General features: G+C 41.0%; 1 protein-coding gene across 4 annotated transcripts in view; it reads right to left on the bottom strand.

Annotated features, from left to right (window-relative positions):
• Nucleotides 1-9,115: 9,115 nt before the first annotated feature.
• fgd (faciogenital dysplasia) overlaps nucleotides 9,116-15,801 on the bottom strand; it is a 52,606-nt gene continuing 45,920 nt past the window's right edge. For 3 of the 4 annotated variants that reach the window (XM_044212009.1, XM_044212011.1, XM_044212012.1), the window contains exons 14-19: nucleotides 15,144-15,248; nucleotides 14,618-14,671; nucleotides 13,234-13,335; nucleotides 12,937-13,065; nucleotides 11,803-11,943; nucleotides 9,116-10,704 (exon numbers count right to left, since the gene is read on the bottom strand). In XM_044212009.1, coding sequence (XP_044067944.1) covers nucleotides 10,459-10,704; nucleotides 11,803-11,943; nucleotides 12,937-13,065; nucleotides 13,234-13,335; nucleotides 14,618-14,671; nucleotides 15,144-15,248 — 777 coding nt within the window. In that variant the 3' untranslated portion in view covers nucleotides 9,116-10,458. The remainder of the gene's footprint in view (nucleotides 10,705-11,802; nucleotides 11,944-12,936; nucleotides 13,066-13,233; nucleotides 13,336-14,617; nucleotides 14,672-15,143; nucleotides 15,249-15,801) is intronic. The other variant, XM_044212010.1, reaches the window with a different exon arrangement.

The raw sequence follows: 15,801 nt of genomic DNA on the forward strand, positions 1-15,801 counted from the left end.
TCATTTAAATGATTCTGGCAAGTTGCAACTGTAGCAGTGCCAAATACAGAGGGAAGACAAGTCAGACTGATTGTAATGGGGAAGGGTCTTATAAAAGGTGCTAGAGGGAGAGACCTTTCAGCTGAGCCCAGTCAGTAGTGTTTGTGCATTGTACAACACATTTTCCGTGAAGTTAACTGCATGGACTACATTGGACTGTACAGTCTCTTCTGTTTCTCAACCACATTGCTTCTTACTACACCTGTGTCTGACTACATCTCAGACAGAATTTTTTCACTTCCCTCTGTGTCAGGCTGTGTCACTGCTAGGTCGGTTAGGCTTGTGGTGAATGTGCTAACTGGTGGCCTGAACGATATGAATCATTTAAATGTGTAACTCTTACTGACAGGTTTCTTAATAGAATGAAGCCAGTCAACATCAGCTTAGAGAATGCGCAAACAGCTCCGACTGGGGCTTCATTACACAATGAGTAACCATGGATGGTTTCTACGTGGAAATGTAATGACGATGATAAACAGCTATAAATGAAACTAAAGCAATTTCAAAATGTCAGGAAGGAAAAAGTACCTGATGCATTTCCTGTTCTTTAACATGAGGAAAATCTATCTTTACACACACGCACACACACACACACACACACACACACACATTACAGAAAAAAAAACAAACAAAAAACATATAAACTCTACACTCATAACACTATGGTCCCTGTTTTCACTTTGCATTCTGAAAGCAGTACTTTTCTCTTGTTCAAACTGCATGTGGGTCTAATGTCATTGAGAATTCTGGGCATGCATGAGACTGTGTCTGCTGTGGGTGATAAGTGTCTCCACAGGCGCAGCCCTGTTCACCTGAGCAGACCACCACACACCACCTCAGACACACACTGGGAGCCTCTGTTCAGACAGCAGTTTGCCTCATCATTCATGAATATATTAGCATTGCTGATTAAAAGTGTTCATACGCGAGACTTAAGGACTATGTAAATGCTCAAGAGTTATGTCCATACCTGTCCTAAAATATGCTGTTTATTGTACCCTCTGTGTAATGGAGGAACACTGTTCTTTAGGACGCCCTTATCTAGAGAAAACTTGTCAAGTTAGGAAGCAGAGGTATATGTTATGGTTGTTTTCTCTTCATCAGTCTGAAACAAGCCACAACTCTGAAAGAGAGGCTGGAGTTCAGCTCCCAATGTCACTGGTAGTCATAGAATTTATTTTTTACGAGTAATGTATTGAATTTTAATGAAGATAAAGTTGAAAGCAAGCCAAATCTCAGAATGTGTGCCTCTCCCTTTTTGTTATATTTCATTAACTGCTGAGTGCCCACAGTTATACCACTTTGGATTTTATGAATTCAGTGTTTAAGAATATTTTATATCACCTTTAGAGGTAGACAAGGAGGAGGAGGAAGATAGAGAAAGAGACACAGTGGATGAGGACATTTTGAGAAATTAGTCTGCTTAAAGTGTTCGAGTTTTCTCTTCTGATTTGGAAACGGTTGCTACAGCAACAGTTAATGTGGTCTGGCATAGTCTCAGCGGGTACAGTTTGGATCTCAGTGCCTTCCACTTTATTCCCCGCGCAGGCTTGTGTGCTCTGTACTCTGTGCACTCCAATAGATATATAATGAAGCCCGGGGCAGTTAATGATGCCTCTTTTTTGATATTGAGTATTTTGTTTACCAAGTGGCATCATCACCAAATTAAACTGAAAGAAACAGTAAGAGGCAAAAATAGATTGGAGAAAAGCAGAAATAGATGATGAAAGATTCACCAAAAGGAAATTGCTCTCCGGCTGTTGTTTTAAAAAAATGTATTATCTGACAAGATAAAGAAAGGTGAGGCAGGTGAGACTGGTCAGCTCCGCGTGTCCGCACTGCCCCTGACACAGTGTGACACAGTGACTCTGCTGTTGGGTGAACCACTCCATCACACAGGTAATTAAGTAGAGCAGGAGGGGCCCCGTCAACATCGCTGCTTGAACCAGGCCACATATGGCTGGAGGTCTGGGTGGGGGAGACCGAAGGTGCCCTCTCCGAAGTGTCCTTGGTTAGTTTCTGAAGTGATAAAACAAAACAAAAAAGTGAGATGTTATTGTTAATTGCTTGACTACCCAGCACCGCCATGAGGCAATTATTTTATACAAAGATTTCTTCTACATAGGGGATGAAGGGCTTTGTTGAGTGATATGCAAATAAGGCCGACTGTGGGTCACTGTTAGAAGTATGAGTCATCATAAACCTGCAAAGCTCTATTTTCGACAAGTGAAACATGAAGTTTTTTTAAGAATAGAATGCTTAAGAATGAAATTCTTCCCAGAAACCATTTAATGTTAACGCCAGAGTCTCATTAAGGATGGATTGTCTCTGTACTGCAGAGAAAGGCATATAGTTGACAACACTTGTGAAACAGAGACCATCTCTCTCTCTCTCTCTCTCTCTCTCTCTCTCTCTCTCACACACACACACACACCTGGTGATCTGTCCATAACATCATTAATGCTCCTTTCTCTTCTGTGTCTGTAATCTCCGAACAAATCACTTGTTCAGGCTGGATTGTGGCCACCAGCAACTGGGCTGCTCCATAAATCTGCACCTCCATACACTTGCTGGGAGAGAGCAAAAATAGAAGAGAGAGGAGACTGGAAACGGATGGCAGGTAAGAAGAATGAGACTTTAGGAGGAAATTGAGTTGATCAAGCATTTCTTTGCCACAGTGCTTCCTCAGACGTGCACAGTTTGCAAGGCATGGGTTGCAGATGCACAGCATTTCTCAGACACCACAGAGGAAAAGGGACAGTATGTGCTGGGAGGAGAAATTGAGTCAGTTAGGCATACTTTTTGGCAGTGATTTGTTGAATTGCACCATTACTTTAATATCCATAAGCTTATATGATACAGAATTTCCTATCCAGATGGTGATTGTTTTTTTTTATCACACATGCATACTATTTGAAACATTAAATGTAAGAATCACTAAAAGAAATAGCCTTGGTTAAACAGGATTTGGCTTTTGTTGCTGACACAAAGAAAACAAGACATGTTAGCTGCTCTGTGAGGCTGTACTTAGGCTGTCGGCTGTATTAGCTAAATGCTAATGTCAGCATCATAGGTCAGCATACAAACATCATAACAGTGACAATGTTAACATGCTGATGTTTAGCAGGCAATGTTTACCATGTTTACCATTATAGTTTAGCATGTTAGCTTCTATTTTATACAGTCTATAGTTAGCATGCTACCTGTAGCCCTGGGTGCAGATCCGGGGGGGGGGGGTCAAAGGGGACGACTAATTGAAAATATATATTTAATAGAAACTCCACTCACACATAAACGCGACACTTTTTATACTTATACTAAACTAGTGGGAATTTGGGAAATTAAGTTAACAGTTTACCTAATCCTGATACCTTTGCATCTCCGTAGCATGTGAGTTGCGTCTTCGGTGACTGCTAGGACCATAGGCTAGTCCTGTGACAGATGCCTAGTGGATGGAGCGGGCGGGACCGGGAATCATAGGTCTGTTTTTATATATAAATATGCAGTTCTAATCTGAAAAAAAAAATCAGGAACGGGATGGGAGTCATTATTTGATCCAATAATTGTTGAGATATTTCAGTCTAGACCAAAGTGGTGGACTGAACAACATTTCCATTCCTAAAGCCACACTGCTAGCCTGGCTAAAAATGTAAATATTGTCAATAATTTCTGACTTTGTTGACCACAGAGGAGAAAGTCTCATTTTTTTACACCCTTCATAGGCAGCTAAGAGTGACCAGTCAGCTGTTATATCACATTGCTGCAATACTTCCAGTTAAATACATCCTCCTGCAGCCCTTCACCCAGAGGGCCATGTCCTTTCACCACCCCTCACCAGAGAGGAAGAGAAATGTATGAAGACAAAAAAAGATAAAGACATAAATAAAGAGGGAGAAAGTGAAGGAAAGCATGAAACATAGCAAAGCATATTGCACCACTTTCATTGTGTCACAGCTATCCTGCAGGTTCCTTAAGTGCTTGGACATCCATGTCTGCCGAGCAGTGTTAATATGACTAGTGCAACCGGGGACAATTCCCACTGAGGTATTGACAGAGCTGACAGCAGGGCGGCCCAAAGGTGCTTTAGACAACAAATGAAAGATGAGAGAGTCTGGAGGGTGGCAGGAATAGATGTGCTGAAAGAAAACAGGAGAGAAAGGAAAGAGATAAAGCTTGGCCTGAACATAGAAGCTGGCAAAACTAAGGAATACTTTAGAGTTTTGCAAAGGAACGACAAATCAGAAAACGAAAAGACAAGGCACTGAATTTGATGACAGAGAAAATAGAAATCTGCTTTTCATACCAGGGCTGCCATGGTCTGGTGGCTCCACTGTGAACTTTCATCCACTTCTTATCTTGGGTCTGTGTCTCTGTGCGTTTATCTTCCTCTATTCACAGCACAAAATATACAAGCTGCACCTTATTATTTAGGACATTTGAAGAACATGGCCTCAGCAAACCTTTTTATTACAGTACATAATGTCCACACAGATTTCTAAACTCAACACTGAACATAGTCTCTGGGTCCAGTAGAGCTTTTACTAAAACTGGTTCCTTGAGTAATTGCTCAAGTAGTGACTGGATGCATTTCTATAATAAACATTTTGTGTATCTTAGAAAAACAGTGCCTTTCTAGGTTCTGTTTGTGTATGTGCACATTGTGATTTTGTTTAGTTGCATCTCACTTGACATTTTATTTACATGCTACTGCCAAATGACTCATTCTGAAATGAATATTCCAAACGGCTCCTTGTTTCTTTCAGTGAGCTTTGGTGCTGCCATGTTGCTCCACGTCATTTCACGACGTTCCATACAAGTTCATGGGATGTTAGGTGTTCCGTATATTAAGATATTCAGGTCGAGTGTTTTACAACATCATTTGTTCAATGGCCCAGAGTAGACAGTGTTCAGTTATGGATGGTGTTTTCGTCATCAGACATGCTCATTTAGGCGGCAGCATAATTTAATATAGTGCAAGTGCGTACAAGTTCACACACATTTACATATCTGTCAGAATAAAAACATAATAATAATGATAAATCAGATATTAGGTTTACTTAAGAATTAATTGAGAAGTACTCCATGTTCCATGAAATAATGCAGTTTTGTCTTGTGGGAGGGTGTAACTAGATTTAGACAGATTTAAAAAGAGGCAAAGTCAAAGTCGGGGTGCTCTAGCTAATGGGACCATAGATAATACAGCTCTTCTGAGGCCATTCTGGTCATTTGCTTAAATAGACCTCAAATTGTCATCATCAAATCCAGCTCAACGATTTCTAATTAGTATATAATGATAGGACCAACCCTCTCCAGTGGCTGTGAATGTGAATGAGGTGTCTTTTTTTCCCACCTCCACTTAGGCTGTGAAGATGAAGATGTGAATGATGTTTTCTCTGGTGATGTATTGTAACTATTACAGCAATTCATCACCATCTTCTTGTAAATTTCTATCATGTACCTTCAGATTCTGTGAATGAATGTAGGATATTTCTCCAGGGTGTCTGGTGGAGCTTCATTTCAGCGACGAGGCCAAAGTGTGACATGTTCAGATCCTACCAAGAACTACGGTTATGAAATTCTATTGTGTCTAGGATCTCACTTCCAGAGAGTTTTGTTTGGTGAGTTGTGAAAACGTCATGCATCAACTTGCATCAACCTCACACAGGAAATGAAACGGGGGTGGGGGGTGGTGTTACATGTATGGAGTCCAGCACACGAAAATGGCAGGAAACAGTCGCAACCACTTCCTTCACAGAAATGGAGAACTGTTGACTTGCTTCACTACAGAATACAGGCTTCAGCATTTGCATTTGTGCTGCTGCAGATATGATGGCAGCATGATGCAACACATCCTGACTATATTGTACATATGACCCTTGGTTAGCCAATTCATCATGTTTTTAACCAAGAATGAATGGTCCAAGTGGAAAATGAACCCAAACAAAAACACTAAACTAAAATTGTTGGATGGGTGAAAACATGGAGAGAACATTTGCTGTTTCATCCATACTACATGATACAAAAAATGTAACGTTTGGTCTGAGGGTGATGCCAGAAGGGCTTATCAATAACTTAAATTTTAAGATTTAGAGGTGTTCAGGGTTACACCAAAGTTATTAGGAATCATCCTCAAGGGACCAAGAATGTCTGTACCAAATTTCATGTCAATCCATCCCAATGGTTTTTGGGATATGTAACCGACATCGCTGACAAGGCACTACTTGTGTGGCTAAAAAGAAAAATGCAAATGTTTCTGGGCCACACAGATGCATATACACATGCACACACACACACAAACACACAGAAACAGCTGGTAAGAGGCTTACGCTCCAGTGGCATATGACAGCTTCCATTAAAACCATTCTCCTCAGCTGTTATGAGAGAGGAACAAGCCTCACAGGCCACAACCTGAAACCCTGAACCCTGCTTTGCTGTGCTTTCACCTACACTAACAACAATTGTTTCTGGCAACAATAATGGCTCAGTTCAACCAACCCTGCCTTTTGTGCTCATTCAAAGAGGTTGGTGCCCTTGATGAATAGAGCCATTAAGAGAAGCCTTGAGGCCTCTGATAGAGGTCAATTCGACATGTTACAGTTCCACTGCAACCTTGGTGGAAATAGCTGTTACCGGCAAAGACACATAAAGAACTGAAAGCATGAAAGAGAGGTGTGAGAGGGAGGTAAATACAGCTCTACAGTGAGAAAACACCCACTCATAAACAATTAGGAAGAAGAAAAACATCCTGCCATAAATTCAGGTTGTCAATTGACTAAAACTCCTATTCTACTGTTGAGGAAAGAGTTTCTCAGATACTCTATATCTTCAAAGAAAAAAAAAGTCAAAGATTAGTTAGAAAGAAAAACAGCAATACAGAGACTTGAGTTTTCTAGGAGAGGACTCTGGAGAGATGATGAGAGGCTGATCTCAGCATGGTCTCCGTCCTGCAGTAGACACAGCACCCACCCTGCTCCACTCTGTTCTAGATGTACAGCATGTAAAACTATGCCAGAAGGAGGCAGTCAGCAGTTCGCTCTCTATCTCTGCAACACAGCTCTACAGAGACGCCAGCCTTCCACTTCATCATTTTGACACTTAGTGTTTACTTGCTAAATAAAGAAGTTATGGTTCATACCACCTATCAATAGCTGTCCTCTCCTTTTTTTGTAAATGTACATCAATACATTTATGGCCACCAGAACTGTAAAAACAAGCGTGATGACTGCAAAGTGCAGCCAAAACAGAGGGAGGGAGGATGAAACTGAATTAAATCAAGATGTAGAAAAATGGAGCTAAGGCGGCTGAAACAGCTTTCTACACACTTTCCACACCTTCTTTTATATACACACATATCTGAGCTGAAATCAGCCATAGTTCAAGTACCCAACCCTTTCAGTGAATCAGATTTTCCTATAATTTATATCTTTCCTTTCTTAGTTTCGTTTTCTTCTGTCTCTTGAAGGCTGCATAACTTGCACAAGTTGACTACACATGCGCACACACACACACACACACACACACACACACACACAGATCACCAGCATAAACCAAAGCCTGTGTGTTCAGTTGATTGATATGGTATTGTTTAAATTGCTTGAACAGCACTTTTCTTAGTATGAAACAGATCACTTTATGTTGCATACAAGCAGGTGATTTACTGTACAGCTGTGGCTCTCTGGAATCATTATCTTCTGACATCAGATTGAAACAGCAGTAATGAGAAGACCATTAAGTGCTCTAGCTGTATTACTTTTCATGTTGAGAAGCTTGTCATAAGTCATCAAAGTACAGCGAGTTTCAGTGCTGTCCTCATGGCGACAGGTGGCTATATATTGCTGCACACAGCAGGCAACGTGTTCATGACTTCATGTCAATAAAGGCTTTTGTTCCCACAGTTGCTATAGGTCTATATTGTTCAGCAGCTTGAATCCACAAAACACACTCACGCCAACAAGAAAACGCACTGAGCCAAAGCAACGGAATCACAGCTGACAAAAACTGAAAAAAAAGTAAACAGGAAGGTGGAAAGCCTGACATCTAAACTGAAAAAATAATATTAGGCTAGCGGCGTGGCTCTAGGGATGGCAAAGTCAGTCTGTCCACCACTTTTCTATAGAGGATGAATTCTACTGACTTTGGTGATCCCTTGCCTTTCCATCTAGCGCCACCAGCAGGACAAATGTTTTAATCCAGTGAAATATCTTTACATATACAAGATGGATTACCATAAAATCTGGTACACATTCATGTCCCCCTCAGGATGAACTGTAATCACTTTGATGATCCCTTAACTTTTCACCCAGCTGAATCATCAGGTTTTAATTTAAATTTGTCCAATACTTTGGTTTTATAAAAAAATATTCTCATTAATCTCAGCTGTACTTTGTGTGTGTACTGTGTTTAGTGCTAATTCGCAAATGTTAGCATGCATGCAAAACTATAGGATTATCACCATGGTAAACATACCTGCTAAACATCAGCATGTTAGCATTGCCATTGTGAGCATGTTAGCATGCTGATGTTTATCTCAAAGCACCACTGTGCCTAAGTGCAGCCTCACAGAGCCGCTAGCATGGCAGCAGACTCTAAGTCTTGTTTTTTAAATGAACATTGTTTTTTTGTTTTGCCCTCTGCTATTGGGTGCAAAGTAGAAAGAACGATTCAGGCAAAATACCGAATACCAAACCCATCCACAATTTTCAGTTACAATGAATAAACCAAACTGAAGTGAAAACGAGAAGTGGACATATAAAACAATAGAAAGGAACTGAACTAAAACTACAGTATAGAAACTCTATATAACATGTACACATGCACACAGAAATGTATTTGCACACAAAGTATGGCCATTAATCCTCTTACATCCCATTAGCATATTAAATCAAATATCTGCAGGCATTATTTCATATGTTGTTTCGTGTGTGATATCAAAAGATCTGTGGCTGGAGTGAATGAACAGCAATGTATGCCTCTGATTGGGCTTTCCCTATACAATTAGCAAAAGTATATCTGTAGTCCTTGTGCTTGTGTGTGTTTCATTAAGACAAGACAGACAGAAATTGATGACACGTGAAGATCTTGTTGGACAGCGTGGTACTGACTGAATCACATCTGTTTATTGATGATATGCTTGACTGCTTTTCCACTGCGCACAATCCATGTTTAAAACACTCAATGCGGACTCTGCTCACTTACAGTACGACAAGAATGAATTCTGAAGCATAAAAAGAAGGACAGGGGCAAGATTTCATAGCACGGTACATAAATATGAGTGAGTTTACATGCACAAAGAGATCCAATGACGAGTTGTTTTTGCTACTTTTGCTTAAAGGCTGGTGCTGATAAGAGCAGGGGGGCAAGGCAGAATAAACAGTTTTACAGTACAGTACTTCGTTTCCATCACATCACCAAAGGGAGAGAAGCAGGCAAATGGTTGCTATGCGCAGAGAGAGAGAAATACAAGGAAAGGATTTATTTAGCACGTGTACAAGTGGAGATATTGAGGGACTGAACCTGCAGCACAGGGTCAGAGTCGAGGCCATGTGATCCCATTCTGGCTGTGTACGCTCATCTGGACGAGTCACAATAATGAGAGAGTGGAAATGTGGAGGATCAGACTCAGATTAGAGGTCTCAGAGTCCAAAGACAATGATGGGAGGGAATTATTACCAATATAGATGAGAAGTATGAGAAGAGGGTCTGTAAAATGGGAGCTGACAGTGGGAGCATCAGGTGGCCAGCCACAAGCATACACATCTCTGTGTCTTTTTAAGTTAAAATGTCTTTTTTTCTGTTTCCTTACATAGCACTATAGTATACATACTGTACAATACCCACTGAACTGCCACTGTGTCCCCAGCAGGAGAGAAGAGAACAGAGAGGTGGCGCAGGTTTCTTACACTAACATTTAATACTTAATAGACACGGGAGGAGACTCAATCAAAAACACACACATACATACATACTTTCGCACAAATGAAAAGACAAACATTTAATGCTTCACAACAGTCTCGTAATGTACAAGGAATTTCATCTTTAAAAAAACAAACAAAAACAAAAAACATACAAGAACCTTCTTCAGCTATATTACAAATAAAACATTTAGTCCTCTCAGGCAGTTGAAAACACAGAAATAAAATATCCTAACCACACATACTTACAGTGGCGTTGGTGGCATAGTCCTTCTTGTTTTTGTGTATTCGAGAGAAACAGAAAGATGAAGAGAGAAGGAGTAGCTGTGTGTTCATGAGGATAAGATTGAAGTGGCATAGGAAGGATTGAGTGGTCCTTTCAAAAAAAGGGGAGAAAAAAAATAAAGCTAAAGAAAAAGTGCCAAGGTAAAGTGAATTCAAGTAATGTGTGCTCTATACACAGGAGAGGGATGGAGGGGGAGCGAGTCCTGTGACTCCAACATGGCCGCTACTGGCTCTTCCTGTGTTCAGTCAGGCTCGTCGATGCATCTGTGGCCGTTTCTCCGCGGGCAGCTTTAGAGAGGACTTCCACCCACTTGGCATGAAGTTCTGCATCTTGGGCACTTAAGAGCAAAGTTTGCTGGGTGTGGCTGAGCCTGAGCGCGTGTTTGACCTCCAACTTCTCGCTTGCCGGTGACGGTACCACGCTTACTTCAAACCCGGGGAGAGGCACCGCCCGTGCTCCCTTGGAGTCCTACAGAAATGAGTAAAATAAGTCGATCAGAAGAAATCTGGTAGTATTTAAAATTGGGTTTCTCTTGAATAAGCATTCTTTTGAAGTTAGAGGAAACATACTGTCAATACAGCAAGTGACAGCTTGTCAGGAGAATAGATTCCCCCAGGCATGTATAGTAAACCCTGTCCTCCCCTCTCCCTTCCCCCTCTTTCTTTCTGTATAATCAGGAAACGCTTGTCCAACTCCCATTAATCCTAATCTTTGGAATGGCAGCTTTCTGCAGTGGGATTGGGATATTAGTCTTGGAAATGAAACGAGGGGAGGCTTTAACAGGCTGACTTCCCTCCTGTGCCATCCGCTATGACTGATAGAGAATCACAGTCTCTAGAAAAACATGTTTTGGGAATCTTTTTATTTTAAGCAGGCATGTAAACCACTCGTTATATTCCTCTCCTTGGGATGTTCCTAACAGATGTATTGCTACACACAGAGCCAAGATTTCAAGGAACTACTGTAAATCCAAAGAGTTTGCTTCATCTGGTCAGTGCAAACTATAACCTAGTTACACAGGGGAGAGCAGCGTCACCGGCAGCAGCGGCTATACCTGTGGTCAGATTCAGGACAACCAAATCCTCCTGGCCCAAATCTACAGGGCACAGACAGTGCACAGACAACCTGGCACAGACAGGATTGGATAGATCTGACTTACTCATACTGACTGATGTGCACATTCGCTACACTGTACAGATGTCCTGCTTCAAAAAGGAGGAAGTAGGCAGGACATATAGAAAAGCCAGACAAGTGTAGCAAGAGGATCAGCGGATATACAACAGATGACTGAAGCACACTGGTTATGTGGCCATGTGGGGCAACTTGTGCTATGTTTACTGTCCTTTATTTGTACAGTGCTTAACATAACAGGGGAACCACATGTTATACAATCTATGTATTGTAAGTGATAACTAGAGTGAGTAAAATAAATAAAGGGTATATAAAGTACTTCAAATATATATAATGCTTAAAACTGATAAAAACATGGTATATTTTGTAATTAACAGCTGGATCACGGCACATGAACACAAATACCTATCTCCAGAGTGTGTGTTGAACTCTTACCTGTCCACTGCTCTGCAAGTACAGCACCAGTGGCTCAGCCTTGGTGACAGCTACCCACATCTTGATCCAGCTCTTTCCTTTCTCCTGCACTTGAAGGTGGCCACATAGCAGGCAGTTCTCCCCCGTTAGAGATGTCTGCCTCTAAAAAGATACAATAGTATAGAAGGCTATATAAAGAGGACTGTTTTTGTTTTTTTATACACACACACACACACACACACACACCTCTTCACTGTAAGACTACCTGGCAGGCCAACGGTAAATGATTTATAGACTGTATAACTGACTGAGAACTGAATATTGAATTAAATAGCACAATTGAATCTTGATTTTCCCATGTAAATTACTTTGTAACTGTTGTGAAAAGGGTAAAACTAACATTTATTATCATTATCATTGATTTGAATTAACTTGTTAGTGAAATCCATCTGTGTCACATTTTGGGGATTTGAATTTGATGAGCAAATGACAGTGCAGATCTTCCACTGTTCACCATTACGTAACGACAATGTAGGACACAGTGAGATTTGTACATGGACAGGTGTTCAAGCTCCTGCTGCCCCTTGTCTAACCCTTGTATGGCCTACAGCTCCCCCATGTGGTGACTAATCTCAATGCAGATTAGGTTTTTTCCCCCCTTGGGATCTTGTGATACAACCAGAGTATACTGTACATCCATCCACAACATCCCAGACAGGCACAGACACCTGAAGCAGCCAGACTGTTGAGTCAGCGGAGACAACATTAAGCTGAGATCTCATTATAGTATTAGTCATCAAAGAGGGATTAGTTGATCTTTCAATGTGAATCTGTGTAAATGCATAAATGCACATGTACTGCATGTGTATAATGTGTGTTTATATGTGTGTGCAATGATTTCAGACAACACAAGGACTTTTCTATTCAACAGAGTTGGTGTACTGTTAATAAGTAAACTACTGTGCTTCTCTCTTTCTTTTTGTTGCCAGCAGTGCCGTCTGGCAGCTGAACCTTGGTTGACATTGACTGTTGGTATACTGGGAGACATGGATCTCATTGGACTGGCATGAATCGAGGCAGAAAAAGAAACTATTATGCACATGCTGCTAAATGTTTCTCAGTGTGTGTGTTCTTGTTTGTCTCCAAGTGTCTCACCTCAGGCACAGCTTTTCTTTTCTGTTCACTAACGCTTAGATTCTCCAGGCTGAGGCTGGCTTCGAAACACTCCGGGCACACTCGGCTTGTTTTGTTGTCCAAGGTCTTTGAACACTTTGCACAGATGGCCTGCAGAAGGACAGAGAGAGAAAGGGAGATGGCACTGAGAGGCTGTTAAGTTGTTATCAGTTAATTGTCCAAAAGAAATTTTCCACTTGTTCCCTGGCTCTCTCCATTCCTTCATTTCTCCATCCTACAAAACAGTGTCCACATTTCTCTTGTTCCATCTGTGCTCACCGCTCCACAGGACTTGCAGTGGTGTTTGCGTTTGGTAAAGTTGAAGCTCTCATTGCAGCCTTTACACGTTTGCTTCTCTTTCTCCTTTTTCCTGGAACTCTTCTGGAAAATATGGGGGGGGGGACAAAAAAAACAACCACAGGAGTCATGTGTCAAGGTCTTCAGTCTATTCAGTTTCAGCACAACTGAACCAAAAGGAATGTCTGACGGCTCGTCTTGCTTCATCCTTTGTCTAGCTGCCTGCCTTCCATTTTTCCTTTGTATTAACAGACAGACAGACAGACAGACAGACACCCACACAGACACACTATCCTTCTCTAAAAGACAACTAAAAAGGAGACCAGATGGAGGTGTCCACAGCAGTGCAGGTTGTCAGATTGTTATTAATAGATGCATTGTGGGACAGAGTGAAATTCATCTTCTTTTTATATAGATAACATGAGAGCTTTCTGTCCATTTACAGCAGGCTGGTCAGTGAGGACAAAACAGTTCATCCTTTTTTAGATGAGAGAAGCAGATGGATCCATTGCTATTGTCAACCCAGCATTATCATCATCACCACAATGATCCAACCTGAGATCAATGTACCTTTCAGGATAACCACGAAAACCTGTGTCACAGCACAAGCACTAAAAACATATAAAAGCTCATTGTTTTAATAAATTTTTTACAAAAGCTGCAGAATCCTTTAAGCCCATTTATCAGCCAAAATGTCTGTTTAATTAAGAGTAGGTTTACTCCAAAAAAAGACAAAAGTATTGTTGCAATTTCAAGCTTTCTGTTTTACTTCAAAGCGCATACACACTTGTAATTTGCCCATACAGGTGTTTTCACCTAATTAGCCTGATTAGGCCTCTTCTCATGGTGCAGTCAGATGGAAATCAGCCTGGTGAAATTTACATGGGTGGTGTGGCCAAAAGTAGGTGGGACAGGAAATAGCGTAGGTTGGGTTGTAAACATAACCTGCAGGAGCTAGTACATAATCTTAAGGCACCGTCTTATAGACTTAAAATCTAATTTTAAGAAGTATATTATTTCATTTTATATTGCATTTACATGGTACATATTCCTAAATAAATTTGTTCCTAATCAAGTTACAAGCTAATTACTAATAACTAACTAATACATACACAATACAGAGACAGTGGGGGAAATGGGGGAGTCATTAGGGGCCCACAACTGATGTCTGCCCTGGGTTCCCCTAGAGGGTTAATGCTTAAGGACACCAAATTTCTGAAATGAGATCCCCAGAGACAGTTCTCACTTGTTTATGGTAATTTATCTAATATAACACTGTGTGAACCAGTACTCCTACAGGTACCACCAGCATGGCAGGTGACAAGAAGTGTTATTTCTGTATATATAGTATATATTAGTATCTTACCCTTTCATGCAGTTTTTCACCATCTGAGTCGATGGATGTGTTGCACCAGGGACCCTGAGGAGAAGTAAAAAGAACATATTGAGAAGTGGCAGCTTCTGCTTGCAGTCAGATATCTCTACCACTAGGTGTCAGTCTGGACTTGCTGAATCTAGTCCTCTGGCTTGTGTAAAGTTACGTTTGGCCAGCGTCCAGCTCCAGCCAGCACAAAGTGGGTCAAAGCAGATCCATAAGAGTTTTGTATACACTTGGGCTTTCCCTATTAGGTCATGAGAGAGTTCTGGGAGAAGAGACTCACAGACGCTACTTGTTGCAAACTGTCAGGGATGGAGAGAAAGACCTTCTTTATGTGTGTGTTTTGTGTGTATAATACGACCATATCCAAAGATGGAGAGCTGTTCAGGCAGACAAAGACCAGACTATTATGAACTTGTTTGGTGTACCACTAGCCTCCCATGATTCATTGCATGGGATGACCCACTAATTGACAAATCAATGAACTGACTGATTAAGGGAGAGTGAGACTGACCGGTGATTCAGGGAGGTGGTCATCTTCCCGGGAGAAGGAGCTGTTGAAAGCTTTATTGAATGTTTCGCTGTTTTGTTTGTGCCGTTCAATAGTGGCCAGGATCACCTAAGAGTCAGAAGAGATTTAGAGGACAGAGGAGGAGCGATGGAGAGATCACATAGGAAAGTAAGTGAAAAACAAAAAGACGAATTATTGATCAGACACGTTGGCATTTGAATGGATTTATTCTTTTTGTACTTGTCATGAGACAAAAGGCAGAGTAAATATGCTAAATTGCAGAATTACAGCATGATGTAAAAGTGTCTGATCTTATGTTATGTATCCTACATGGTCTGTTACTTAACTTAAAAGGATTCATGTGACTAAAGTGAAAAAGAGAAGATGATGGGAGGTAGGTAAAATCTTTTAAGTTTACTTTCCACTGTCTTTTGCTTTTCTGAATGCTCCTTCTATCCATTTCAGCCTCTCTCTCATGCTTACATACAGACTAAAAACACAAATAAAACCTCCCAAACCCCCTCTGTAATATGCTCACCTCCTCTTCCAGCCTGCAAAATGTTTTAATCAGCTTTTCTCTGCTGTAATGGGCTAAATGAGCCATAGTGAGGGGCTTTATTGGAGAATATAATTCCCAAACACACTGAATGAGTATGGGGAG

Source organism: Siniperca chuatsi, linkage group LG10 (genome assembly GCF_020085105.1).
Source record: "Siniperca chuatsi isolate FFG_IHB_CAS linkage group LG10, ASM2008510v1, whole genome shotgun sequence".
Classification (NCBI taxonomy): Eukaryota; Metazoa; Chordata; class Actinopteri; order Centrarchiformes; family Sinipercidae; genus Siniperca; species Siniperca chuatsi.